Source organism: Podarcis tiliguerta (assembly GCF_965153285.1).
Source record: "Podarcis tiliguerta genome assembly, chromosome: 4".
Classification (NCBI taxonomy): domain Eukaryota; kingdom Metazoa; phylum Chordata; class Lepidosauria; order Squamata; family Lacertidae; genus Podarcis; species Podarcis tiliguerta.
Genome location: NC_139537.1, coordinates 21,204,854 through 21,232,674, shown reverse-complemented (window position 1 = coordinate 21,232,674; position 27,821 = coordinate 21,204,854). Strand labels below are relative to the sequence as shown.

Here is a 27,821-nt window from a genome sequence, read left to right as displayed (position 1 = left end):
GCAAGTTGAGACCTAAGCTAATTTTTAAGGCTATACTGCAGTGTAATCTCCCTCTCTCATACACACAGCAATTACGGCACAGAACAACATTAAATACCAGAGCAATGGTTTCAAAACCACTTACCGATTTTCATAGTTCTGCCAGCGCCAGGCTTTGTGCTGTAGCAGATCCTTTGCAACTCGCAGCGTCCCGTCAGTTTCCTCACCACGAATTTCAGGCAGCGCCATAAGCATTTGCAATAGAAGTACAGGCACACCTGGACAAGCATTCTGTCAAAATAATCCTTAGAGTGAGAACTCAAGGAAAGCTCCTGAGGTGAAGCAAAGTCCCCCTGCAAGAGTTCCATTAGTCAAAGTTATATTTAAGAAGATTTCTAACACACACCATACTACTGGGGCCTACTGTCAGGAGTAAAGGTAAAGGTACCCCTGCCCGTATGGGCCAGTCTTGCCAGACTCTAGGGTTGTGCGCTCATCTCACTCTAAAGGCCGGGAGCCAGCGCTGTCCGCAGACACTTCCGGGTCACGTGGCCAGCGTGACAAGCTGCATCTGGCGAGCCAGCGCAGCACACGGAGCGCCGTTTACCTTCCCGCTGGTAAGCGGTCCCTATTTATCTACTTGCACCTGGAGGTGCTTTCGAACTGCTAGGTTGGCAGGCGCTGGGACCGAACGACGGGAGCGCACCCTGCCGCGGGGATTCGAACTGCCGACCATGCGATCGGCAAATCCTAGGCGCTGCGGTTTTACCCACAGCGCCACCCGCGTCCCACACTGTCTGGAGTAAGGATGTTCCAAAACAAAAGAATTAAGGTTCCTCTTAGTAAACGAGAGCCTGCTAGCCATTCTCAGACAAAAGGCATGCTGCTGCAGTTGTACCTCTAAGGTGATTCACACCCCACCACTATAAGAAATTGGGGTGGGGGGCAGCAGGAGGTACTACAGTTTATAGTTAGAAAATGGTTCAGTGGGCTGATTTGAAATTTAGCACTGCATGAGAGGTAAGTTTGAGGGTGATCAATCCTGAATTTAGGGTAGAAAGGATAAGAAATGACTTATTCTAAACAACCGTTTGGTGAGAGACTTCTGCAGATGGACAGGAAGTTTGGGGTGGCTTTTCCTCGAAAGATCTTTCCATTTGTACGGTGTGTTTGCAGAAATGGGTTGTTGTGACATGTCAACAGGAACACCTGGAATGTGCTTTCTTCTAACATTTTGCAGCTTTTATTAAAAAGCCGTTGCTGAGGCTAGTGATAGTCAGCGGGATTTCATAAGAGCGTGGCCCCCACATGCTCAGTATAAACCTGTTCTGATAGAAGGTTAAGTGGAGGGAGTGGAATGTTGAGAAATGAGAATGGATGATGAGAGACAGAGTGCGCTGGGAAACGGCAAGAATGTGTGAGGTTCAGAAAAGGACTAGTCTATGTGGAAAGGGCTGGAGGGCAGGAATGCTAAGTTGGTTTGGATGCAAGTTCATTACAGCTTCTAATCAAGAGCTTCAGTCCGTAGGGTCTGGAATGAATTTTGGCCTCTTAGGTTGGCAGAAGAAAATGGTGCCCCTCAGGGAATGTCAAGGACCTTGTCCAAACTGCACACTTGTTGTAGTTTCAGCTGAAGCCAAGAGAGCCACCAAACAGGAACTGTTCTTAAACCAACAAGTAACAGCATAGTACACATACACACAACCACCCTATGTCGGTTCTACTCCTGATGGCCTACAACTTGGCTGACACAGCACCCAGTCCTGCCTGCAGATGGTGGTGGGTCATAGATACCAGCACAATGAAGATTGCACTGATCAGAGGTACACCGGACACCTGGTCCAGGGCTGGGTAACCTCTGGCCTGCAGTCCATATTTGGCCCATCAGGACTTTCCATTTGGCACCAGGCATGGGGCAGGTAGAGATGTGGCTGCTTCTCCTGCAGATAGCAGGACTGAACCCCAGCATATGAGCTGATGTGTGAGTTCAATCCTGCTTGGTTTAGTTGCCTGAGAGAGTTCATCATATGGAACTCTCTCACGCACCCAAACCCTGAAAGGAGCAGGTCTGAACCCTTGCTTTGAATTGGGCCATGGGTTTCGTGTAGCATATTCAAACTCAGGTTCATGGTCTGTCTTGCTTCACACAAACCACAAGCTGTAGCCAAAGTCTGTGCTATGGCTTAGCACTCATAGTTTGTCAAGAGGAGATAAACCACAGGCCTAGGTTCAGATAATATGCTAAGCCAAACCATGGCAGAGCAGAAGTGGAGAAGAGGAACAGCGGCCCAGATGCCATATCTGGGAGCCTGCATTGTCCAATCAGCTTATCTTAAGTACCGACATCAGTCAAAGTGGAGCCAGTAAGATATATCACATTGTTTCTGCAGCACAAAAAAAGCTATTACAGAACACAGCTCACAGTGGATACTACTTAGAAAGCACTATATTATAGCCAGATATCTAAAGTAAGATAATATTCATTTGGTGGGTACCTTTAAATGACACACTACTCGTCCATCTTAAACTTATGACATTGGAGATCTTCTTTAGGAACAAGAATGGAGAGTTAAAAGTATGGAATCTTTTGTTTTGTTTTATAAAAAATAATTCTTGCTTGTAGAAATCCTGCAATGAAAGCACACTATTCATGAAATGGATTACACTTTAAGATGAGCTGACTTTCCTAATTCCACTAAGATCACAAATTAATGCCTTTTTTAAAAGAAAAGAAAAGAAGGAGAAGCATTTTAACATGGCACGGCGTTTTCAGAAAGAGGACTTAATATTTTTAAGAAATTAGAAAGTGGGTCAGCCCTTGACCCGGCACTTTCCCTCTCCAGCACAAACTCAGCTTGGCTGCAGGAGTTGCTGGAAGGAGGTGTACAAGACGCCATCCAACCATCTTAGGGACTCCACTTAGAGACCATTTCTGTAGGGTTTTAACGATAGGCTTTTCTTTCTCCCAAGATATCCCATAAGGCAGTGGAGGTTTAGAATCAGAGTTTTCTTTCTCCTAGATGAGCTACTTTCCCAGGCTGATGAGCCCCATCTGCCCCTCAGTTCCCTCTACAGCATGTGCACAAACCATCTTCTTTACCACTGGACCCACTATTGATCTTAATCTTTGCATGCAGGGGAAGTCCTTAACTCACATTTGAGACCCATTGGCTACCCTCACCAAGTTTGGCCAGCCAGGTGAAGCCGTTCCCAGGGTGTGGCTGCTGTCACATGCTGACAGCTTCTAGGACAGGCATAGGCAAACTCCGGCCCTCCAGATGTTTGGGACTACAATTCCCATCATCCCTGACCACTGGGCCTGTTAGCTAGGGATGATGGGAACTGTAGTCCCAAACATCTGGAGGACCGGAGTTTGCCTATGCCTGTTCTAGGAGCCACAGGTGAGAGCTGAGGGCAGGGTGGGGACCAAAGGTGGACAAACAACCCCGGAAGGATGTGTCCCCTACCAGAGGTACTACCCCTCCGCTAACACTCCCGTACACCCCTTTCACACAGATCGGTAGTATAGCTTCTTCTTGCCCCAAGAGAGTGAGCCACTACTCCTCCAAGCGATGGCAGCTGTGTGAACAAAGTCCACAGTTAGTTGGGTCCCTTGCTGCTGGCTCTCGCACAGATTTGGACTGTCAAAATATAAAGGTGAAGGAATGGCTCACAACATATAACATGCCTTGACACAACTCTTTCATCCACCCACAGACATTATGAACACAGCTCTAGGAAAGCCAAGCTTTAGGCTTAAACAGGAAATGACAGAGAAGGCAATCATTTTCGCTGCTAAGGACTGGTGTAATAAAGTTTGCTGAACCGCACACATTCATTATGACACTCCGATTAGCTTCATTTATGCTTCAGATAGAAAGCAGGAGCTTCCCTGCTTTCAGAAACCTCTTATAAATTTCAGAGTAAATGAATATGCAGATATGACCAGATCCAATGGCTTTTACAGGCTTTATATAAGATTGTCAGTGAAGGAGTCTGCTAAAAACCTGCCCTGGGTATTATGAAGAACGGGCTACCTTTCTCAGATGACCTCCTTCTGCATGTTTCTTTGTTTCCCTCAATATTGTACTAAGTAGGAGCCAGATTCTCAGATACAGAGATGAGTGATTTTTCTGTATATCCATCTGTTTAGATATGGAAAGGCACTATGGCAACCAGAGTTCATAGCAGAGCAAAGTCGTTCAAAAACATCACATACTCTGCAGATCGTCCTCATGATGCAGCTGCCTCAATGATTTATTTCTCTAGATGTGAGCAGACTACATATGAGAGCTGCTACATACATTGAGAGATCAGCCGGCACCAAAAAAAACTGCTTGGCAACGTGCAACGCAGGTTTTCAGAAATGCCACAACCAACAGTCACAGCAGATTCTAAGAGAAGAAACCTGTTTTGGGCACTCTGAAATCATGTATGTTAACAAAAGCCACAGGATGACTAACAGCACAACCTGCACACCAAGTCCATTCCCACAATCCTTCGATCTAAGAAAAAACACACTCAAATGAGCATATCTGAGTATGCCAGATTCATGTGTGAGGCTGTATATGTGGGTAGAAGGCAGGAATGCAAACCCACCCACCCGCGGACATACCTTTGTGAAAGGAAAGGCCCCATCAGCTGAGGTAAAGATTACTAGAAAAAGAGGCTTGCTTGACTTTTCTCTTTATAAAGCAGGCGTGAGGAACTTCTGTCCCTCCAAATGTTGCTGAACTACAACTCCCATCATCCATGCCCATTGGCAATACTTGCTGGGGTTGGTGAGTTGTAGTTCAGCAACATCTGGAGGCTCAAAAACTTCCTTTCCATACCTGATTTACCTGAACATCACAGACTGGCTTGCCTCTCAGCCTCTCTCACTTTCCTACTTTATTGGCCATTGGGCCCAGTATACCTGAAGAAGCCTCTCCACCACCATCATTCAGTCCGGACACTGAGTTCCAGGTCTGAGGGCCTTCTGGTGGTTCCCTCACTGTGAGGGCCTTCTCAGTAGTGGCGCCCACCCTCCCATCAGATGTTAAGGAAATAAACAACTATCTGCCTTTTAGAAGACATCTGAAGGCAGCCCTGTTTAGGGGAGTTTTTAAAGTTTCATCTTTTATTGTGTTTTTAATATCCTGTTGGAAGCTGCCCAGAGTGGCTGGGGAGGCCTGGCCAGATGGGCGGGGCATAAGTAATAAATAATAATAATAATAATAATAATAATAATAATAATAAATCTCTACCTCTTTATCTGTATTTCCTTACCTCATGTTTTCCCATCCTAGTGTCCTGAGACAAGGAGGATAAAAATGTGTTTGGCAAACAAAATTGAAGGTGGCTGCCTTATTTCCACCGCAGAGCAAGACTCCATGATGCTATAGCAGAGGAGGGAAGAGAAGGGATGCTGAAGCTTCTCGCTCTGCTGAGAAGCCAGACTCCTCCTTCCATCAACTGGTCACAGCCATTCCACCAGATTGGAGGAAGAGATCCATACCACCAAGAGACCAGCAATTTTTGGCATCCCCTCTCCTCAAATTGCTTCCACCTCAAGCTGGCCATTAGAAGAACTTGTAACTAAGGGCTGCTTCATAGTTCTACTTGTCCCGGGCGCTCTAGTTTTCCCTTGCTCCTTTCCCATGGAAAATCTGCTCTTTAGTTCTAAACCAGAGCAAATGTCAATCTGGGGAAAACCCGAATGGCTGTTTGCTCCGACACAGCTCTGAAGAGTGGAGACGAAGTGTGGATAAGCCCTAAGACTTGGCTTATTCTCATCTTCCCTTCCCATTTTACTTTTGCGTGGTGTCTTATTAAGCTGGTAAGCCTATGGGCACAGATCTGTAAGTTACTCTGGGAGCCTTTTTTTAGATGAAGAGCAATGAAGGAAATGTTGAAATGAATAATGAATAAAAGAAGCCTCCAGAGTCCCTCTTGCAGGCTGTAGTAAAATACAGCAGAGGGAGGGGAATGGAGATAGTAGGAACTAGTCAAGCCTAGATCTGCGGCAGAGTCCTAACTAGACCTCTGCATGAACCAGGAAGGCCAGTGAAAGCCCTGTTGCCAGGACAACAAACAAGGCCGGTTGGAGCAGCAGCAAGGAACTCCAACTCCAAGATGACTTTATCCCATGGCTCTGTCTATCATGCAGAGATGGAGACTATCCTCATCCTCTTTCCAAGAGCAAGGAAAATAAAGTTTTAAAACAGCAGCAAAACACACACCAAATAGTGGTTGTGTAACTAGTACTGCATGATCAGCCATAAGGAGTTCTGGGTCATCACTCGTTCACAACAGATTTATTGGGAGGAAGCTATACCTGAATATACAGTGGTACATTGGAAGTCGAACAGAATCTGTTCCAGAAGTCTGCACAACTTCCAAAACATTCGGAAACCAATGCACGGCTTTCGATTGGCTGCAAGAAGCTCCTGCAGCCAATCGGAAGCCGCAGAAGCCCCGTTGGACGTTTGGGTTCAAAGAACGTTCGCAAACCAGAACACTCACTTCTGGGTTTGTGGCGTTTGGGAGCCAAAACGTTCGACTCCCAAGGTGTTCGAGGTACGACTGTAGTCATAATAAGTTCTTCTTTCTCTCACACACACAGTTGGTGGGGATGGAGTAGAGCCAGCACATAACTCAGCTGGCCTAAAAGCGTGTACTAATTTCCCATAGGCTACTTGGCCAGGCTCACAGTTCTTGGATTAATTTGCAAGGCCATCAACAACTTGGTTCAGGACACCTTAATCCACATATCCCCACATGATCATGGAGGTCTTCAAGGGAGTCAGGGGTCCCCTGTGGCTTGGTGCCTGGTTCATATCCACCAGGAGAAGTGTGTTCAGTATTGTGGGCCCAATTCTATGGAACTCCCTCAGGGCTGAAATCAGAATAGCTCCCTCTCTGCTGAACTTCCAGTGCCTGGTGAAGTCATTAAAAATAAATAAATCAGCAGCCCTTTTAATTAAGTTTTCTGATCTCGCAGTTATTTTTAACTGTTTTCACTTTCCACTGTTTTTATCTTTACTGCATCTTCTTAACCTCACTCTGCACTGTTTAGAGACTTGAGGTGCTAAACAGTATATAAACTGTTTAACTAAACAAATAAGGCACAGTTACATACACAGAGTGAGAACTATAAATTACCTCAGTCTTTTAGAAAACGTTGCTGATAAAATCCTGTTCTGTCATACTTGCAGGCTCCAAACATCCCACTGCAGCACACAATGTTTCCAAGAGTTGCCCTCATCGCACAAATGCTGTTACACACAATATTTTATGTTCCTTTTTTAAAAAGTTACCAATTATGGGTTTTATTTATGGCTTTTAGTTGTAAGCCTCTCTGAATGTCTCTGGACCAAAAAGTAGGGCAAATATACTTTTTGCATACACACAAACAGTCAGGCAACAACCACAAACAATTTTGACTGAAGTCAGTGAAGCTCACCTTTTACATTACCTGTGTGAAGGATTTTACCCCATTACATGCAATCTGCTTCTTTATGTCTTATCACTCATTAACCACACAACATGTGCTAATTGGCTTACCAATTACTGGGATGTCTGTGTTATCAATATTTTATCAACGACTTTTAATGTCATAACCATCACCACCTTTGCTTTTCTGCATCCCTTTTCCTACTAACCTCACAGTTTACAATGTCATCTCCCTGCCTCTCAAACCAAGATACTGCAACTCAGGATAACACCTCATGCATTTGCTGAAGTGGACTGTAATCCATGGAAGCTTGTACAAAATCAATGTGTGTATCTTTAAGGTGCCAAAGGACCCTTTGATGTTTTTATACTCAGCTGCCACCCCCAAATTTTCTTTACTTTGGTCTACCCAAGTAAAGAGGTCATATCCGCACTTGGAAACTGTAGTTTATTCCTCACAGAGCTACAACCCCCAGCATCCTTAACAAACTACGGTTCCTAGGATTCTTTGGGGGAAACGATGTACTTTAAATGTATGGTGTGGATGAGACCGTAATCAAGAACATGTGCAGTCATACCCTCTTCTCATCATGCAAGTGGAGCTGGCTAGGCCTGGAGCTGGGCTTCTCCCCTCCAGTTCCTGCAGCCAGCGAGGCCTGGCCTAATAATAATAATAATAATAATAATAATAATAATAATAATAATAATTTATTACTTATACCCCACCCATCTGGCCAGGCCTCCCCAGCCACTCTGGGTGGCTCCCAACAGAATATTAAAAGCATGATAAAACATCAAACATTAAAAACTTTCCTAAACAGGGCTGCCTTCAGATTATCTTCTAAAAGTCAGATGGTTGTTTCTTCCTTGACAACTAATGGGAGGGCGTTCCACAGGGTGGGCACCACTACCGAGAAGGCCCTCAGCCTGATTCCCTGTAACCTTACTTCTCGTTGTGAGGGAACCGCCAGAAGGCTCTTGGACCTGGACTTCAGCATCTGGTTAGAACGATGGGGGTGGAGACGCTCCTTCAGGCAATAAGACTATGGTATAGTGTAAACAAAACTTTTATATGTGCTAGGAAACAAACAAACAAGAAGTGGGACTTGCTGTATTGTGATATTCATTTGATTGAGATGGTCTGGTGCCGAACCAGCAATATCTCCTATGTATGTCTACATAACAGTTTATAACTCAGGCAGATGCATAGCCCAGCAGCACCATGGAGAGCGCCTGGGAGACTGGTCCATAGAGATCTACAAGCTGCTACATGCCTTACTGAGATTTAGCTTAGGAACTCCTCAGATCTTTCTATATGGCTCAAAATCAACTGCTTACTGTTTCAAATTAGCTCCTAAAAATATTGATAACTTATATACCGCCATTACCCTAGTCAAACAAAAACCGTGCACAAGGTGTTATCAAACATACATTCAAAAATTATAGAAGAACTGCCAGAGCGTGATCCCACGCCTGCTTAGGAAGAACAAAGGAAGCTGTCTCATGCAGAATCAGACCACTGATCCATGTACATCAGGATTATTTACACCAGCAAAGTGGGCAACTCTCTCAGTCTGCTATTAACGTAGGCGCTTAATTCTTGCAGAACAAAGCTTATGAAGGGTACCATCTGGAGGAGGTCCACAAATGATGACTTGGCTTACCCGCCAGCCATTATCTGTGGTTGCCACCGCCAACTGCAAGTGCCAAGAGACTTGGGACTGGGAGAGAGGAAGATCTGCTCTCATCCCTATTCCAGCTTGGAGAAGATAAGCAATGACTAGCGTCTCCTGCTATTTCTTTTCTTCAAGGAGTGGTGCAAAGCAGACCTTACCCTGTGTACTTCTCAGTGCCTTGCTTGCAAGGCAGCCAGGGAAGACCTGCTTCCGGACAGCTGGGTGAATGGACAGCTGCCAACATGTTTCCATCAAACATCCAGAGAAACCTTCCTTTCAGGGTTTTTCTGTTTTCTGTAGTGCTTTTAAAGGAATGGGCAGAAATATGTCCCCAATCGCCTTTTAAATGTGTGAAAGTTTAGTGCCGTTATTTTCCCAGATGCTGTATCAACACCATTTTCAAAACCTGGTTGGGGCTTCCTTCTAGAGCTAGCCACAGGCAATCAGTGATAATCTAATTTATTAATTTATTAAATGGCTCATACATCTTTTTATGTTTTTATTTAAAGATTTTTCATGAGTAACAAAAGTACTTTCAGCATGTCTGTTTTCAAATCGTAGAGTACTTCATACTGTTCAGGTTCATACATTTTAATTTAATAAAAAATCTCTAAGAGGTTTATATGAAAACAACAATGCAACAGCATTCAAGAAAGTTTCCCCAAAAAATAGATAAAAACAAAACACAAGGGCAAAAAAACCCACAAACCAACTCAGAGCGGTACAAAACAAAACAAAAATTAAAAATTAAGAGTCAAGAGAAGCTTGGATAAGCACATAAATTTTTAAGAGGCATATAGAGATCATTATTCTCTTCAAGTCACAAATTACCCAAGGGAGGGCATTTCAGATGGTGGGTGCTATCACCAAGAAGGCCTGTTTTTGCACTGTCAGCAAGTGACAATCTGCTGGCCATGGAATAACCAGTAGACACCCATCCCTCAGAAGCTCTTAAAGACCACCTTGCTCTGTAATGGGGGATGTGGTCATTATGATGTCATAATGTTGTATAACCAATTGAATTTGGCTACATGATGGTATCACCAATGGAAAACAAAACTAGTTTTGAATGAGAGCAATTCTTCCCAGGCTGTTCACATCCATCCTGTCTATCATGAATCACAAAGTGCATGAGATGATGTCTCCAAGGTCAAACAAAAAACTATCCAGGGCAATGTTTTTTCAACGGCTGCACATTTTCATCCTAATTAGCAACAGTCCCTAAAACACACACACACAAAGTGGCACATTTTCCAATTGACTCTAGAGACTTCTGTTCTGAGTTTTCATGCTCCCAGTCCTTAAGGCTGCCAATCAGGTTTGAAAGGCTGAACAACCAATGCCTACTGAGGGCAGTTAAGGAAGTGCTAGGCAGGACAGCCGGTGAAATTGGTCTGTCAGTACCGTGCACAGACAATGAGACCATTTATACTTTCAACCGATCACAAGATGGGAGCTATTCTCGACGCAGAAATATTACCTTGGCTCTATAATAGACAGAGTAAGATAATTACTATGCAAGCAAAAATATAGGAGTGTTACCTCAGGAAGTGCTTCATTTTGGTGTTTTTGTTCTTCAGTTCTTTCACTTTCGGGAACTATCCTCAGCTGATCACAAGCAATGTTTTCTCCAGAAGTTAAATATGCTGTGAAAGCAAGTTGAACACGTTTGGTAAGAGAAGTAAACAGGGCCCAAGTCTAGTTGGGTGGTCTTTTCAAATGATGCATCTAAGCCCTCGAGGTCAGATTCAGCATTTGCAGAGTAGAATGGGTGACCCTCAACACCTTCATGTTAAATGAATCCCTTTCTCGTTCAGGAGAAGGTAAAAACAAACTGTAAAATGGCTTTGTTTTCCTGAGTGTTACAGTTTAGATGAGAAAAAGTTGGCTAGTTCTTGTGACACTGCTACACAGATCCGATCCAAGCAAGCAAATATACACCTATTTTTAAAAGTTTGTTTTTTTTAAAAAAATGACAATGGGTCAACTAAGCATTGAATTACATATTGTTTCAAATAAAATAAAATAAAGTACTGGTAAGTAGGCAGCCAGGTGAAAGGTGACAAAATGTTTGCTTGCTGCCACCAATGACTTAACCTGTTGTTCGTTTTATCTATTTAAAGTTTATTGCGGGTGCTTCAGACAAACTCATTTACTGAGCATTCATCCTGATCTGTTTGTAAGGAGGTTAGACAATGGCCCCACCCGTACCCTACATTTAAAGCAGTATTTTACTAAACAGTCATGGCTTCCCTCAAAGAATCCTGGGAACTACAGTTTGTTAAGGGCGCTAATATTAGGAGAGGCCTAGTCCCCTCACAGAGTTAAAATTCCCAGAGTTCTCAAGGAAGCGGGTTGACTGCTAAACCAGCCTGGGAATTGTAGTTTTGTGAGGGAACTATCTTTGATAGCGTGCATGGAACTAACGTCTGTAAATAATTCAGAGATACTTGGAAAAAAGGTGCAACTTTTATCCAAAACTATACCATCATTATGAGGTTCTGATTTGAGATTATCTGGGTCCCTACTATGGAGTTTCTGAGGGCAGGACTTGTAGTGCACATCTTGTAAGTCAGAGAACTTCTGTTATAAGGAAGCCTGCTAATGAGGGAAAGGTGAATCTGTTCGTGTCGTGAAATAAATGACACTGAACAGCTTCACCGTTTTCTCTCCGTAATGGAGCAGGAGTTTCCTTCAGGCTTTCTTGATGTTATAATTTTTGTTGCTATGCATTCCTTTTTTAAGTCTCATTCTAACAGAATGTCAAAGTAGCAAATATCAAAAGGGAGATCTGTGAGCTGCATCCTATGCAAGGACTTCTGTGCTAGCGGGAAGGCGGGTGAATTTTAACGATGCGCAACACAGGGATCCGAGGCAATGGCTGTGCTAGCAGAAAACCGTTGCACAAGAGATTGTCCAATCTGTGGTGCAACAGAATTGCACCAGTTTATCCATTCTGCCACACGATGTGCTGCTGGTGCAAAACATTTCATCACAACAGAACAAAGCATACTGTTAAATGACTTGCGACTTAGCAGTTCTTTGGATACAACCCAAAGTGTGTGACTTACATGCAAAGACTATCCGAATAACATCCAGGTGAACATTGTCAGTGATTTAAGAGCAACAGGGGTTTTGCCTTCTCTGTTGCACCCCAAAGTTGTGGACCTCCCTGCTCCTTCCTTGCTGCTATTTGGAAGATGCTAGTAAAAGTTTTTATTCAGAGAGGGCATGTACATATGTTACAGTGGCGTAGGCACAAAACCAAGTAACTGGAAATCCAAACAGAACTTCAAATCGATGCACTGCAAATCTTTGTTAGAAAAAAGAAGCAGGTAGACTTTCCTCCCAGACACAGTTTTCATTTAGGGGAACAGAATTTTTTTGTGCTGGGCTAAACCCCCGGTTCCAATGGGGCTCCATTTCCTGGCCTAACTCCAAAAGCACTTGTGATGGATTGATTTGGGGCTCTTCCAAAACTTTATGCAGCAGAAACAAGAAGTTCTGCCTCTCCCTAACTGTGAAGCAGCTGGGAATAGCATGAATGTGGTTCCAACCAAATCCAGTATTTTTAGCACAGGTGGACATTTCATCATGCTACTGCAAAGGCGTTTTGTAGCCACCAGGAAAGTATTAAAATTTCAGTTCATCTGTTGGAGAGGGACGCTTGGGTCCACTGTTATGCGACCACATCATGGTATGACACTCAGTCACTAAGGATTCTGCACATGAAAAGGCTGTAAAAGGGCAGACATGCACCCATGTCTACTGACCCTCCTTCCCAACATTTTGAGCACGCTTGGGATAAAAACATGGCCAATTGTACCATCCAACCCAGAGAGGCAGTGAGGTTTTTGTTTTTGTTTGAATGCAATCCTTTTATCCTGCCTACTGATCTCTTCCCTTTCTTCTTCTTTCAGAAAGATCTGTGAATAAATTATAATGTCACCTGCTAAAAGGGAAAGCACTCAAAAGCAACTTTCCTGTTGGATATCATGTGAGTGCTCACTGCAAAACTACGCGAGCCCCAGCCGGCGAAAGCCTCTTTCATCAAGATTGCTTTTGACTGCCTGGTTCCTGCTGCTGTCCCTGAATTTAGCTGCAATTACTGCTGACAGCAGTGGCACCTGCTTGAGGACAACGAGGAGGAGGAGAAGAGAAAGAATGGCTAACAGCAAACTGATTTCATTAATGCCTTGGCAGGCAAGCTTGGCTTCTAACACTCCCTGAAGATGCCTTTGATGTTCCTTATGTTGTATCAAGACGGGAGGTGGGGAGAGGGGCAGAAAAGCAAAAAAGGAAAGATAAAAACAAGAGGGACCTTGTTTTGACAGCGACCTTAAGTTGAGAACAACCATGTACATCAGTGCTCACTTTTTCTCTCTTGGGCCATGCAGTTTAATTAACAGCTGGTTCCATAGATTTACTCAGCATCTGCAGACATCCCTGATTGAGCCAGCCATCCAATTCTTTAAGTGCCAGGAATGTGATTTGCAATTACTTGGCAGGGTGAAAGGTTAAATAGGTTTGGCCTTTGGTCTGAAGCAGCCTTCCCCAACTTGATGCCCTCCAGAGGCTGCTGTGTGATCTCATCCTGCATGGCCAATTGTTAAGAGTCAGGGGGTGAGATTCAATTTAGTTTGCCAAATGGATCAAATTCGCAGTTTCTGGAACGGTACGAGAACCGAAACAAGGCAATCCTCCGAAATTCACAGCCGTGCGTTTCTCCAACCAAAGAACCGAAAAGTCAACAGGTGCAAAATGCCATCACCTTGACGCTTGTAGGGGTGAGGCAGTAGGAACAGCCTACCCTAATATCAAACCAGTTGCCCTGGTTGCTGGTGCATTTTCAGGGGCCCAATTTATAGTACTTATGTCTTTACCTTTACATCCTTAAATTGGGGTGGGGAATGCTTGGCCCGAATTTGGTCCACCAGCCTCCCCATTTGGCCTGCAAGACTGTTCCAGTCCAGCCACGCCCACCTGCCACAGATCCCAGCATCATATATGACATCAGGTGAGGGGCAGGTAAAGCTGGGGGTGTGGATGAAAGGGGCTTTGCAGGCACCACCAGCAAAGGCACATTCCTCAGGACCAACTCTTAGGATGAACACACATGACCAGGAGCCAGACAGAAGCTGTTTCAAAAGCATGCTGCATGGACTGGTGGTTTCACCTGTGGCCTAGTCTAGCATTACCATCCTGACCATGGGTAGGCAAACTAAGGCCCGGGGGCCGGATCCGCCCCAATCGCCTTCTAAATCCAGCCCGCGGACGGTCCAGGAATCAGCATGTTTTTACATGAGTAGAATGTGTGCTTTTATTTAAAATGCATCTCTGGGTTATTTGTGGTGCCTGCCTGGTGTTTGTACATGAGTAGAATGTGTGTTTTTATTTAAAATGCATATCTGGGTTATTTTTGGGACATAGGAATTCATTCATTCCCCCCCCCTCCAAAAAAAAATACAGTCCGGCCCCCCACAAGGTCTGAGGGACAGTGGACTGGCCCCCTGCTGAAAAAGTTTGTTGACCCCTGATTCTGACACTTCTAGATTATGTTTAAGACAAGGAAAAGCAGCTCTGGAAGGTGAGAATTAAAAGTGGCAGTGGAAGGTATGTTTAAGTGTTTTACCTCATGTGTTGGAAACCTCCAGGTGCTGCTAACCTAAAACTCCCATCATCCCAGATCATCAGCCATGTTTGTTAAGGCTGATGGGAGTTGCAGTTCAGAAACACTTGGGGGACCAAAGGTGTCCTGACTCTTTATTTTACCTCAGCATAAGAACGTAAGAAGAGCCTGCTGGATCAGGCCAATGACCCATCTAGTCTGGCATTCTGTTCTCACAGTGGCTGACCAGCAGGATTCGAACGCAAGAGCACTCTCCCCCTCCTGTGGTTTCCAACAACTTAGGATTCCAAACATCACTTTTCCAGTGATGCCCCTCGAAGCTCCTTAAGTGCCTCCCCCCACCCAAAATAGTTTCAAAATGGCACCTGATGTCAGAGAAGGAGAGATGAAAGCATTGGGTTTATTGTGTGGCCGGAAGCCGAGGAGGTGACTCTGGCAGAAATCAGGATGAAGATGGATGTGGCAGGCAGTGGGTTAAGGCACCATTCACTGGCAGCACACCGTAGGTCCAGATGTATTTTTAAAATACAAAATGTGCCTCCAACGTACACTCACACAACCGCTTCAGAGATGAATCCTGCCTCTGTTGCATCATGGTAGGACAATTCAACCTCTGCCAAAGCACAAGGAGGAAGCTAAAAGAGGTCCTTTTGGCGCAATCAAGAAAAGAGCAGATTCTTCATCCTGGCAAGATGCTTAACTAGGAGGGGGCGTGTTTTTTAAAAAAATGCAAGGTTAAAAAATATGCTAAAGAGGGGGAGATCTAGAGGAAGATAAAAGATGAAAACAGAAAAAAAAAACAGCAAGGAAAGGTAAGGTGTAAATTGAGTCATTCCGCTTCCTGATGTGCATTTTCAAGAGTGTTTGTCAACAGAAGTAATTTGGGATTTTATTTTATTGCTGCTTATTTAAAAAAATTAATTTGCAGCTGAATTCCTTGGCTTTGTTTGCAATTAAATCAACAGAATTCAGAGCCAACAAACAGAGACATCTGTCTTCCTGTTTTCTGATCAAAGAGATGTCAGAAGAAAATTAATAGCAGCTCCTGGAATGAGTTGTAGGCATTATTGACCTGATCACATTTTATTCTGCCCGTTCCTAAGAGACAAGAAAAGCCCTGCTTGGGCCTCCTGGGTTGAACAAAACAGGACCAAGTGATGAGCTGTGGCAAGGAGTCACCAACCCTCTTCCTCATAAATAATAATAATAATAATAATAATAATAATAGTAATAATTTATTATTTGTACCCCGCCCATCTGGCTGGGTTTCCCCAGCCACTCTGGGCGGCTTCCATAGAAACAAAAAATACAGTAAAATATCACAGATTAAAACCTTCCCTGAACAGGGCTGCCTTAAGATGTCTTCTAAATGTCAGGTAGTTATTTATCGCTTTGACATCTGATGGGAGGGCGTTCCACAGGGCGGGCGCCACTACCGAGAAGGCCCTCTGCCTGGTTCCCTGTAGGTTTGCTTCTCGCAATGAGGGAACCGCCAGAAGACCCTCGGCACTGGACCTCAGCGCCCGGGCAGAACGATGGGGGTGGAGACGCTCCTTCAGGTATAAAGTCCATGTATACAAATGTTTGTACCGTGATGCCTTTACACATATACAGGTAGATCTCCTCAGACACAGGGGTTGAGTTCCCGGCTATCACATGTAGAAGCAAAATCATACAAGGCCAGAACGGCCACACACAACCATCTCCACCTGTCCGAAGCTGGTGCAGAGTGGTCCCTGCCCCCGCCACACAAGGAGGTGGTCTTTTTAAGCCCCCCCCCCCCCCCGAGATGTCAGATGGCCCTTCCGGGGTTTGTTTTTTCCTGCTCTCCCACCCCTTTGTATTTATTTTCTGAGTTTTCAGACACAATATTTTCCCAGCCCAACTTGGAGCGGCCAGGACTCGAACTCAAGACTTCCAGCTCTATCACTGAGCCACAGTTTCCCCCGACCGCAATATTATTTATTAACTGCCTTCCACACATGTCTCAAGGTACAAAATCAAGCAAAACAGCTAAAACACGGTTTAAACCAATACCCAAAAAAAAAAATGTCAGCTGAATTTAAAAAAAATATGAAGTGAACACACATGACAGAAAGACCTATTCATCCAATGACTGCCATTACAGTATGTAGTTTGTTACAGAGCAGAGGGGCATGAAAGATTAAGCTCAAGGGCCTTATCAAACCCTTTCCAAGATTCCAGTGCAGCTCACAGCACTTCTTCCACACGAATGACTGAACTATCTTCAGGGCTAGCTGTAATTATTTTCTCAGTGTCAATATCCTTCCAATTACTTGATAAACCAGAAACAATACAAAGCAGAATGAATTGCTGTGCAAGTGAAAAAAATAGATAAATAAGCCCCCCCCCCCAAACTCGTGGACAACTTGTGGGCGAGAAATTTGTCCATCCCAGTTGATTCGAGTTTGACACCCGTACTACCTATTCCCCTCACAGAGCTGTAATTCCCACAATTTCATGAGAGGGATTGGCTGTTAGCACCCTCTGCAAACCAGAGCTCTCTGAGGGGAATAGGAGTCTCCTAATATCTGGCAGCACTGCCAACCAACTGTAGTTCCCAGGACCCTTTCACCATGGTTTTTTAAAGCGGCATGATGCTACTTTTAATGTAGATCCAGACTTCAGAAGGTAAAGGTAAAAGGACCCTGACCATTAGGTCCATTTGCGGATGACTCTGGGGTTGCGATGCTCATCTCGCTTTATTGGCTGAGGGAGCCGGCGTACAGCTTCCGGACATGTGACCAGCATGACTAAACCGCTTCTGGCGAACCAGAGCAGCGCACGGAAACGGAGTTCACCTTCCCGCCGGAGGGGTACCTATTTATCTACTTGCACTTTGACGTGCTTTTGAACTGCTAAGTTGGCAGGAGCAGGGACCAAGCAATGGTCACCCCATTGCGGGGATTTGAACTGCAGACCTTCTGATCGGCAAGCCCTAGGCGCTTTGGTTTAACCCACATTGCCACCCGCTGTGTATATATCATGCTGTGTATTAAAGAGCATTCCAAGGGCCCTCAAAGCACAGCACCAAGCCAGAGATGAGACCCTTCCCCAAGCTCTCTGTCAGCACTCCTGGAAGGAACAAGGCCAACGAGGGAAATTTTTAATGTTTAATAGATTATTGTATTTTAATATTCTATTGGAAGCCGCCCAGAGTGGCTGGGAAACCCCAGCCAGATAGGTGGGGTATAAATAATAAATTATTATTATTATTATGACAACAAATAGTGGCTACCCAAAACCTGTGAACTTCTCATGGAAGTTCTTCCTATTCCTAAATGGCAACACTCCTCAACACATACTCCAAAAAGAAGAGTGATGGCAGAAGCAGAAGACCAAGAAAATCCTCCTTCAGTGCTTGTGTTGATGTTCTGCAAAATCTGGCGCACGATGTCCAGGACCGCAAGACTCAGGCTACAGCAAGTTGGTAAAGTGAGCCACAATGATGGTATCTCAACTCAAGGGGTGACGTCTCTCGTCCGTTGCTGAGCTCCTTCGGCAGAAAGCACTAATTATTTAGCAGCGTCTGTTTCACTACAGACTGCTGGCGTCCGAAAGACAGCCAGTGGAAAATTTATTTTGTTGTGGTGTTTATACCCCACCTTTCCTCTAAATTTTGTATCTGGCCAAAATTTGCAACCACCACGAACGCAGCCTCAGGTAAGGCGCTGGGCCTTGCCTCTGATGTTGGCCTGAATTTCAGAGGCAATCAGAACCAGCCAGCCTACAAAGACTCACACTGCGCGTGTCTCACTTCAATCTGGGGCAGGTGCGTTCCAGAATGAAATAAATATTACCCTTGACATTTGGGGATTTCCTCTAACAAAGACACACAATTTATTTGTATCTATGTTACAAGCCCACCTTTCCCTACAGGGAATTCTAGACAGTATGTACAGAGTGGGCCGCAGGTGGCCCTCTATTTAATTTTGTGAAAGGGGGGTGGGGAGACGCCGAGTGTGTAAAAAAAGAGATGGAGAGAGAAAAGGAGGTGGCAACAAGACGGAAAAAGGGGGATAGGCTCCACTCACTCTGGGCTCCATCAGTTATTTGGTCCTGGGCAGATTCTGCCTGATGGAATGTGGCCCTTCACCAAAACAGCATGTCCACCTCTGGCACCTCTGGTTTGCCCCATTTTATTTTCACAACAACCCTTTGATGTAGGTTAGGCTGAGAGATAGCAACTGGCACTGCAACCCAAACCCTCGCTGGGTAGCAGTGCATCTTAAGGGAGTGGCAGAGCCACTGCTTCCTCCACAGTGCAGCCACACATGGCAGGTAAAAGGTAAAGGTAAAGGATCCCTGGACGGTTAAGTCCAGTCAAAGTCGACTATGGAGTTGCGGCGCTCATCTCGCTTTCAGGCCAAGGGAGCCAGCGTTTGTCCACAGACAGCTTTCTGGGTCATGTGGTCAGAATGACTAACCCACTTCTGGTGCAACGGAACACCGTGACGAAAACCAGAGTGCACAGAAACACTGTTTACCTTCCCGCCGCAGCGGTACTTATTTATCTACTTGCGCTGGTATGCTTTCGAACTGCTAGGCTGGCAGGAGCTGGGACAGAGCAACGGGAGCTCACTCCGTCGCGGGGATTCAAACTGCCAACCTTTTGATCAGCAAGCCCAAGAGGCTCAGTGGTTTAGACCACAGCGCCACCCGCATCCAATCACAGCACAAGGGTGGGAGTAGGCAAACTGCTGTGCCAGCCTGGCACAGTGATAGGGCCCGATGCTGTGACATGATGGCAGCAGGGCTAGCGCCCCCAACTTGACTCAATCCCTCCCAAGAATGCCTTCTCCTCCCAGGCCTTGCTGCAAGCTACTGCTGGCAGGAATGCTGCAAGCAGCAATTGCACTCACCTGCACCTTTGGCAGGTGGAATGACGAGCTCTGCCAGTGGAGGCCCAGCAGGGCTGGGCAGAGGGACACCTCTTTGCCCGATCTAAACTCACCACCAGAGGAACAATCACAGCTTAATCCAGGGTCAGCTAGTGATCTTGATGGTCGAGTGGGGGTTTGAACCTGGATTTTGCCACTATGCCACACTTGCTCTTAAATCACTTCCGATATCCCCTTTATATCACCTGAGGGAAGTGGACCCTGTTCTGGCAAAACAAATATCTGGAACAACAGTTCGGTGCTGAGCTTCCCTCCCACGGCTTCCCTCCGGAAAATCATTCCCCACCGCCAATCCATCACCAACCTTTTGACAAGAGACCCAGATTCCACCACCAAATATGCAGTTCCGGCCTCAAATCTACAGGCTTACTTGAGCACTTGGCAAGCTAAGTGTGCTGCAGGGTCTATATATTATATACACAGCAAGCAAAGCTACTTGCTATGCTCACTAACAACTCATGGCTCTGCAAAAAGCAGGAACGACGCCAAGAAGCAGATTTTAGATTACCTGTTTTAAGACATCAGCTACCATCTGGAGCTATGTGTATATTCACACTCCCACTGCTGGTACTATCACCAGCAATGTGTGTGTGTGTGTGTATAAATGAAAAGGAAAGTATAATCAGCCTATGTAGCACCACCTTGGCGTTTTGTAACTGGAATGTGGCTTAGCTGCCTAGTTCTATTAGATCTGCCAGCCCCAATAGGTTAGGATCCCCAGGCAAAGGCAACATAGAAAATATATTTTGTCATTCAACAGACATCACAGCTCAGAGGAATTACTTTAGTTGGGTGCATCATTATTTAATGCAGCTTTTATCCTATAGAGCCTGATGACTGCCTAAGCTAAATTAAACACATATTGAAATGTCAAAATCCTTTGATGACATTCTAGGCTGTGTGGCTAGCAATCTAGCCCCCATCCACACAACCCTCACAGCATGCTTCCAGAATATTTTCTGCAAAAGGGTACGTTTGCAGTTATTACCATCAAGTGGGCAACCAAACAAATGCTGGTTTCTGAAATACGATTACAAACAAACACAAAAGGTTTACAACCAGTCTGGATGCAGAGTTTTATAGAAACGAAGTAAAATAGGAAACCACAGGTCAAAGAAGTTGCAGAATGTGTTTCGATTTAAAAACGTGCAAAGTTGTATTTTCAGCACCATGTAAGTATACAAAGCTATAACATGAGGGGAAAAACACCATGTAGTTTGGAGATCACAGCTTCAGAAATTTACTCTCGAAATATTAAAAGGTTATCAGGCTGGGAGATTTCATCTTCCTGTAGTGTTGCTTACACGACACGAGTTATTTATCACTGCGTAGTAGAATGAGAAGGAGGCAGGAGACACTGCTCATATATTTATTGCAAGCAGCAGATTTTTGCTTCTGATGGAATCAGGCCATAGCTAAGTGACACTGCAGCCACTCTGAATATATTTTCCATTTAGCTGTATCATAAACTAACAAAAGACAAGTGAAATGTCCCGTGCATGCAAATCTATTTGGGGGAGGGGAGGGAGGACCTGTGCACACACACACACACACACACACAAGCAAAGCAAAGTCTTTGAGGCCATAAACTTATATGATTCAATAATTTTGCAAATACCAATTACAAAAACAAGCAGCAAACAGGGTTATATTTAAGCGTGCAGGTGAATTTTTTCAACCCCCTTTTATAAAAGAAAGTCTCCCTTTGTTGTGAGAAATGGAGATGGGTGACCTACAATAAAAAAGGATCCAGCAACTATCATGGTGTCAGTCTTTATAGGTTCCCCCACCTTCACTAACCTATTTTAAAGGGACAATACAGGTTGGCAGGACTGTATTATCTAGAGCTGCAACAAGCTTAGGCACCCTAATGATTCCCCACTGCAAAACCTAATTCCTAACAGGTTGGAGGCGCTGCCTGTGAAAACAGAAATTTCTGTATCCTGCTCATACAGGTCCCCTTCTCCCTCTCAGGACCAAAACCTCTACCTAGATCACCTCATATCGTATGTTGCTATAATCCAAATTAGAAGCTTACAGTAGCTTTTGTTACCTGCTTCCCACCATATTGGCTGTTCCACTTGTGCTGAGAGCTTGTCAAGCCATCAGCACAACACACAAAACACACACTGCAGAGCAAAGCACCTGGGATATCAGCCCAGATCCTGCTTTTTGTTTTTCAACCCTTTGCTGAGCAAATGTGGTGGGCTTTATTTACCTTATTGTTCAATTACTGCCTTGGGAGCAAGGATGCTACAGCATCTCTGTGGTCCTGAGTCAAAGACATCCCTGACCTCGCAACCAAAGGAATCAATGAGTGATCTACGAACCAATGTAAAACTACAGATTTCCATACCAACTTAAGCCACATTAACTTCTGGGGTGGAGGGGACTCAGATCCAGGCTGCAATCCTGTGCACACTTACAGGGAAGTAAGTCACATGAGCAAAGGGGGACTTGCTTCTGAGTAGACATACACAGGACTGGGCTGCAGTATCAGGCAACCTTATGAAGGAGGAGGCTGCACTGGACATAGCGGGACATAGTGTGGATGAGATTGGGGGCTGCACCACCACTTACTTCCAAGGAGACCTCTTCTGAAGTCACTTTTAAGCTGAGAGCACACACCATTCCCAAGTTAGATTTTGTTCCAGAGACTGTACCTGTGGGTGGGGGCTGAGCAGGAAAGTGGAGGGGGGAAGGAGGAGGGGAAAAACATAAATCTTCTGGAGCCATGAATTATTGGGGGTCTCCCCTGCTGAAGCTAAAACCAACCACCATTCCTGCACCACTTGAAATTGTCCTCCCTTATTGCTTTGCTATTTTGCTGCTCTTTGGTGTTCTGCAGTTTTTTTTAAAAAATAGGCAGGTTAAAACTCCTATTATTTCATTCGGGGTTTTAAGGCGATTTTTAAAATCATACTGTTAATTGTTCCGCAAGCCACTTGGAGGCCCATTGGAACCAAGCGGCTAAGGCCCCCAGAGCGATGCTACACTACCCTACATCCAAGCAAGGCCCACGAAGCTCAACCGGGCTTACTCGCATGTAAGCTTGCATAGGACTGCAGCCTGAGGCCGAATGAATGGGCTGGGGTGAATCCAAGCCACACCAAAGGCACGCTCTTGCACGCGTCAACTCAGAAGGCAAAAAGGGCTTTTTAATTCCACTCTCAGCAGGTAAGGCATTGCGCTGCACCTCTTTAATCCTCTGTTAACCGGCCAATGATAAAATAAAAGCATGCAAAGAAAGCAGCTCCCCTCTTTGCCCCCCCCTACTACTGCTTACCTTCTTCGCCTGCCCCCCCTCAACTGAAAGGAAACGCCAGGAGTATTTTGCAGCTTGCCAGAAAGTAACACCCAAAGCGCCTCGCCGGCAAACGAACCAGGAACCATCAATGAAAACAGACCCCACCACCAGCCCGGATGCCAGAAGCCACGATCAATAGCCGCGACTCGGCCACGCCAACTGCTCCCTCCTCTCCGCCCATCTGCTCGGCTGGTGCAGATGGCGGACCGGGGTGCAGGGCGAGCGCGGCGCCCCGGGAGCTCGCGCCGCTCGCCATGATTAATTGATTGCTGGTCGCTAGGCGACCCCGCGCCGGGCTCGAGGCTTTTTGCAAAGAGCAGCAGCAGCAGCAGCGGCTGCCCCCGCCAACCCCAAAGCGAAGGGTGCGGGGTCAAATCGCGCCGCCCAGGCAACGCATGCATGCGTGCAAGGGTATCTATGCAGCACTGGGAGCAATGCAAAAAATAATAATAAATAAAAATGCAAGGGGTTGCAGTGGGCGAGGAAGCGGGATGGCGGCGGGGAGCCTCTAGTTTTTGCAGGGAGTTGCACTGAGGACCGGAGGTGGGGTGCTGTGGTTAGGAAAGCCTGCCCTGCCCTGCCCTGCCCACCCCAGGCTGGCTGGCTGGCTGGCTTACCTCCTCGCCGCGGGCTTTCTCACAGTCCCATCGCGAAGCTGGCGAAGCTTCCCTCCCTGGAGCGAGCTGCGGCGGAGCTCCGGCAATGTGGGTCGCCGGAGGGATCAAAGGAGAAGGGAGCGCGCAAGAGGCAGAGCCGCCGCCGCCGCCGAGCCCCGGGAAGGTGAGGCGCAGCAGCCTCGGCGAGCTTGAATGGAGGGAAAGGGACGCTGCGCTCGTGGCGCATCCTACTGGCGAGGACTGCGAAGTGCGAGGCGAGGGGGCCGTGGGGGGAGATGCGCGCTGCCGCCCGTCGTGCCAGGGTCAGGCCCGCTCTATTGAGGCCTGTTGTACGCCCCCCACTTTGTTATAGGTGACTACTAAGGCACTTTAAAAGGGGGGGGGGAAATACACATACCCCCCCCAAAGGACGTAAAATATGCATGTGCTGAGTTATATGTATAGATGTGAATTTAGAAATAATCACTACTTCTTAAAAAATTGCAATGCATCTCACAGATCCTCCCATAGCTGTCAACTTTCAGGTTTGAAAATAAGGGATCAGCAGCCTCACCTGTCCCGGGGACAGTCTACGGGATATCTAACAATCCGGGATAGCAGCGGGAAACGGCGCTGGAATAAGGGAATTTCCCGCAAAAAAAGGGAAGGTTGACAGCTATGGATCCTCCAAGTGTCCCTATTTTCCAGGGAGGTCCCTGATTTATAGAAGCCATCCCGGTTTCTGATTTGATCCAGGAATGTCCCACTTTTTCTTAGGATGTCCCTATTTTCATCAGTGAAATGTTGGAGGGTATGGAGTTATCCGAGCCGCCTGAAGGCAATCCTGTACAGTGGTACCTTGGTTCTCAAAATTAATCCTTTCCGGAAGTCCGTTCCAAAACCAAAGTGTTCCAAAACCGAGGCGCACTTTCCCATAGAAAGTAATGCAAAATGGATTAATCCGTTCCACACTTTTAAGAACAACCCCTAAAAGAGCAATTTAACATGAATTTTACTATCTAATGAGAGCACTGATCCATAAAATGAAAGCAATAAACAATGTAGTGCAGTCACGCAATCAATCAATCAGTAGCTGAACTGGGTTCCACACAGTCACAAAAAAGAAAGAAAAAGAGCCACAAAAACGCAAATAAATAGCAAAAACAGACAGATCTCAGCGTAATACTCAAAACGGAAGTGTGGCACTCAAATCAGAAGCATAACACTCAAAACGGAGCATGTTCGGCTCCCGAAAAAAGTTCGCAAACCGGAACACTTACTTCTGGGTTTGCAGTGTTTCGGTTCCAAGTTGTTTGAGTACCAAGGCGTTTGAGAACCAAGGTACCACTGTATAGGGAAGTTTTAAAAAAATGTTTAGTGTTTTATTATGTTTCTGTATACGTTGGAAGCTGCCCAGAGTGGCTGGGGCAACCCAGTCAGATGTGTGGCATATAAATAGTAAAGTTGTGATTATGGAATGGGACATCCCTATATTCATCAGAGAAATGTTGGAGGGTATGATCTCACCATATTGGAGGATTCTGTGCTGTAGCCTGTATGCATGCTCATTCGGCTGACTAGGGGTTGATTAGCAACTTCAAAGCTCCTGCCCTTTATTATTTTATGGTCCTTTATCTTTAAACTGGACTTGGACCAGACAGCCACTCAAATAGAGGAGTGCCCTGGGTAAAGTAGGACACACAGACCCCTTGCAATTTGTGCAATGGTTAATTCATTTTTCTTTTTTTGCTTGGTGTGTTATTCCTGCCTATTTCCTACTGAGGTGGTCAACCTGTGTTTGAGCTGGCATAGTTGGATGTTCCTCGTAACCCCCCCCCCCCAAAAAAAAATCCCTGCACGTGGACAGGTAGTTTGTCAGGGTGCTAGCCTAGTCTTCTTCCTGACTTGCTAGTTTTCTATGCACAGGGAATTTTTACCAAGTTGCTAGTACAGTACAGAGGAGCATTGCTTGTTCTCTTCCACACACACAACCCCCCTCATTAGTCTGAAGTAGTACAAGTCCTGGGAGACCTAGGCCTTGATGATTGGCAGCTGAATGTCAACCCCTGCGCCTAATGAAATGCCTTTGGGTTTGAAGTGATGTGAGGAGATGCAGCAGTTCTCGCTACCATGTGTGTATCTGTGATAGCCCATATACAAATCATCACTCAGGGCTGCTGTGAGCCAGACTTCAGATTTTCCCAACAGCAGGAAGATTCTCCCAACTCCAACAGCCTTTGTGGCCAAGAAGATAACTAGAGCTTAAGCCTCAAAATTTGTTCTCACCCTTGGGATAGTGGAGGCGATTCATCCAGTTATATGCAGAGTGTTTTTTTCCTCATGGTTCACCACAAAGGAAATAAAAACAGAACATTAGGGATCCTCTGATGGGGGCACTTCTAATGATTCCCCCATGTGTCTGTGGCTCTTTCAGCTTTTGCTAGAGATTGAGCCTTTGAAGCCTGTTGTGGAAGGGGAGATTGTTGGGTTGCCTTTGCTTTTGTTTTTATTATGCATTTTCTGTTTTTTATATTGTGATTTTATGCTGTGAACTGCCCTGAGATCTATAGGGCAGAATAATAATAATAATAATAATAATAATAATAATAATATGGACCTAGCCCTGTGGGACTCCCTGCCAGTAGAAGTTCGGCAGGAATCATCCCCACTTTCTTTGACACGCTTTCTGAAAACTGTGTTATTCAGACATTCCTTTGCCATGTGAATCTCTTTTTACCAACCAACATTTACTGGTGCTTTTATTGATGTTGAAATGTTGGTTTTTTATGTTCCACCATTTTATGAAGCTGCAGCCTATACATATTTAAACAAATAAACCATCCTTGGGAAAGAAGATTTACTTCCATGCCGGGCAAAGCAACTTCCAAGCTGCTGCCCAGCCTCACTCCATGGCCTCAAGAGGACATCCATGGGACCTGTTCCCTGCCACCTGTCAGAAAGGGAAGACCTGCCTCCATCACGGGCTGAGTGAGTTCCGAGATGATGCTCCACACCACTGCTTTATCTCTGAGGACACTGGTGAGAGCTTTTGCTGAGCAGTGGGAGGCTAAAGGGCAACCCTAGGCCTGGGGAATACAGTGGTACCTTGGTTCTCAAACACCTTGGCACTCAAACAACTTGGAACCCAAACACTGCAAACCCGGAAGTAAGTGTTCCGGTTTGCGAACTTTTTTCAGAAGCCAAACATGCTTCGTTTTGAGTGGTATGCTTCTGATTTGAGTGTTGCGCTTCAGTTTTGAGTGCCACACTTCTGTTTTGAGTACCACACTTCCATTTTGAGTGTTATGCTGAGGACTGTCTGTTTTTGCTATTTATTTTGTGTTTGTGTTTTTGTGACTGTGTGGAACTCAGTTCAGCTACTGATTGATTGATTGTGTGACTGCAGTATATTGTTTATTGCTTTCATTTTATGGATCAATGCTCTCGTTAGATAGTAAGGTAAAGGTAAAGGTAAAGGTAAAGGAACCCTGACAGTTAAGTCCAGTTGCAGACGACTCTGGGGTTGCGGCGCTCATCTTGCTTTACAGGCTGAGGGAGCCGGAGTTTGTCCGCAGTTTTTCTGGGTCATGTGGCCAGCATGACTGAGCCACTTCTGGTGAAAGCAGCGCAGTGCACGGAAACACTGTTTAAATTGCTGTTTTAGGGGTTAATTTTAAACGTCTGGAACGGATTAATCCATTTTGCATTACTTTCTATGGGAAAGCGTGCCTTGGTTTTGGAACACTTTGGTTTTGGAATGGACTTCTGGAATGGATTATGGTACCATTGTACCAAGGATTTTGGTAGGAGGTGCCTAGGCAGTATAGGGGCACTGATGGGCAGAATGAAACCATTGCCTCAGGTGGCAGGTGAAGTGGACTGTGAGGAGCAGTCCCCCGGTCATTCCTCCTGAGCCTTGCAGATGTTTCCTTCTGCCAAAGGACAGAGTTTTGTGTAGCACAGCAGTGTGGGCCCCCTAAACTAGCCTGATTCCTCAGCAGCAGATGACGCTGGCCTGTCACCGGTGCCAAAGTAATAAAATAATACACAAGTCATAAAAACAAAACCATTAAACAGAAACAGTTCCTTATAGAAAACAATGAAAAACAATCCATATACGAAAACAAGGCGAACATATAAAAACGCCATGCATGAAAATGGTTAAAACTAGTTCCAGTACAGCTGCAGACTGGGATAAATATCTCTGCTTAAAAGGCTTGTCAAAAGGGGAAGGTATTTACAAAAGACAACAGAGACAGCACCTGCCTAGTAGGAGGA

General features: G+C 45.5%; 2 protein-coding genes across 12 annotated transcripts in view; one reads left to right on the top strand and one right to left on the bottom strand.

Moving 5' to 3' along the window:
- Positions 1-23,796, bottom strand: part of ELMOD1 (ELMO domain containing 1) — a 45,410-nt gene extending 21,614 nt beyond the window's left edge. For 2 of the 9 annotated variants that reach the window (XM_083436732.1, XM_083436738.1), the window contains exons 1-3: positions 23,565-23,691; positions 10,632-10,735; positions 125-270 (exon numbers count right to left, since the gene is read on the bottom strand). In XM_083436732.1, coding sequence (XP_083292858.1) covers positions 125-270; positions 10,632-10,648 — 163 coding nt within the window. In that variant the 5' untranslated portion in view covers positions 10,649-10,735; positions 23,565-23,691. Of the gene's footprint in view, positions 1-124; positions 271-2,474; positions 2,608-10,631; positions 10,736-21,858; positions 21,942-22,926; positions 23,235-23,564 lie in introns of those variants that run through there. The other 7 variants (XM_083436736.1, XM_083436739.1, XM_083436735.1 and 4 more) reach the window with 7 other exon arrangements.
- Positions 23,320-27,821, top strand: part of ALKBH8 (alkB homolog 8, tRNA methyltransferase) — a gene marked incomplete at its 5' end in the record, with an annotated part of 61,767 nt that continues 57,265 nt past the window's right edge. For 2 of the 3 annotated variants that reach the window (XM_083436389.1, XM_083436385.1), the window contains one exon: positions 23,650-23,893. In XM_083436389.1, coding sequence (XP_083292515.1) covers positions 23,650-23,893 — 244 coding nt within the window. Of the gene's footprint in view, positions 23,359-23,649; positions 23,894-27,821 lie in introns of those variants that run through there. The other variant, XM_083436386.1, reaches the window with a different exon arrangement.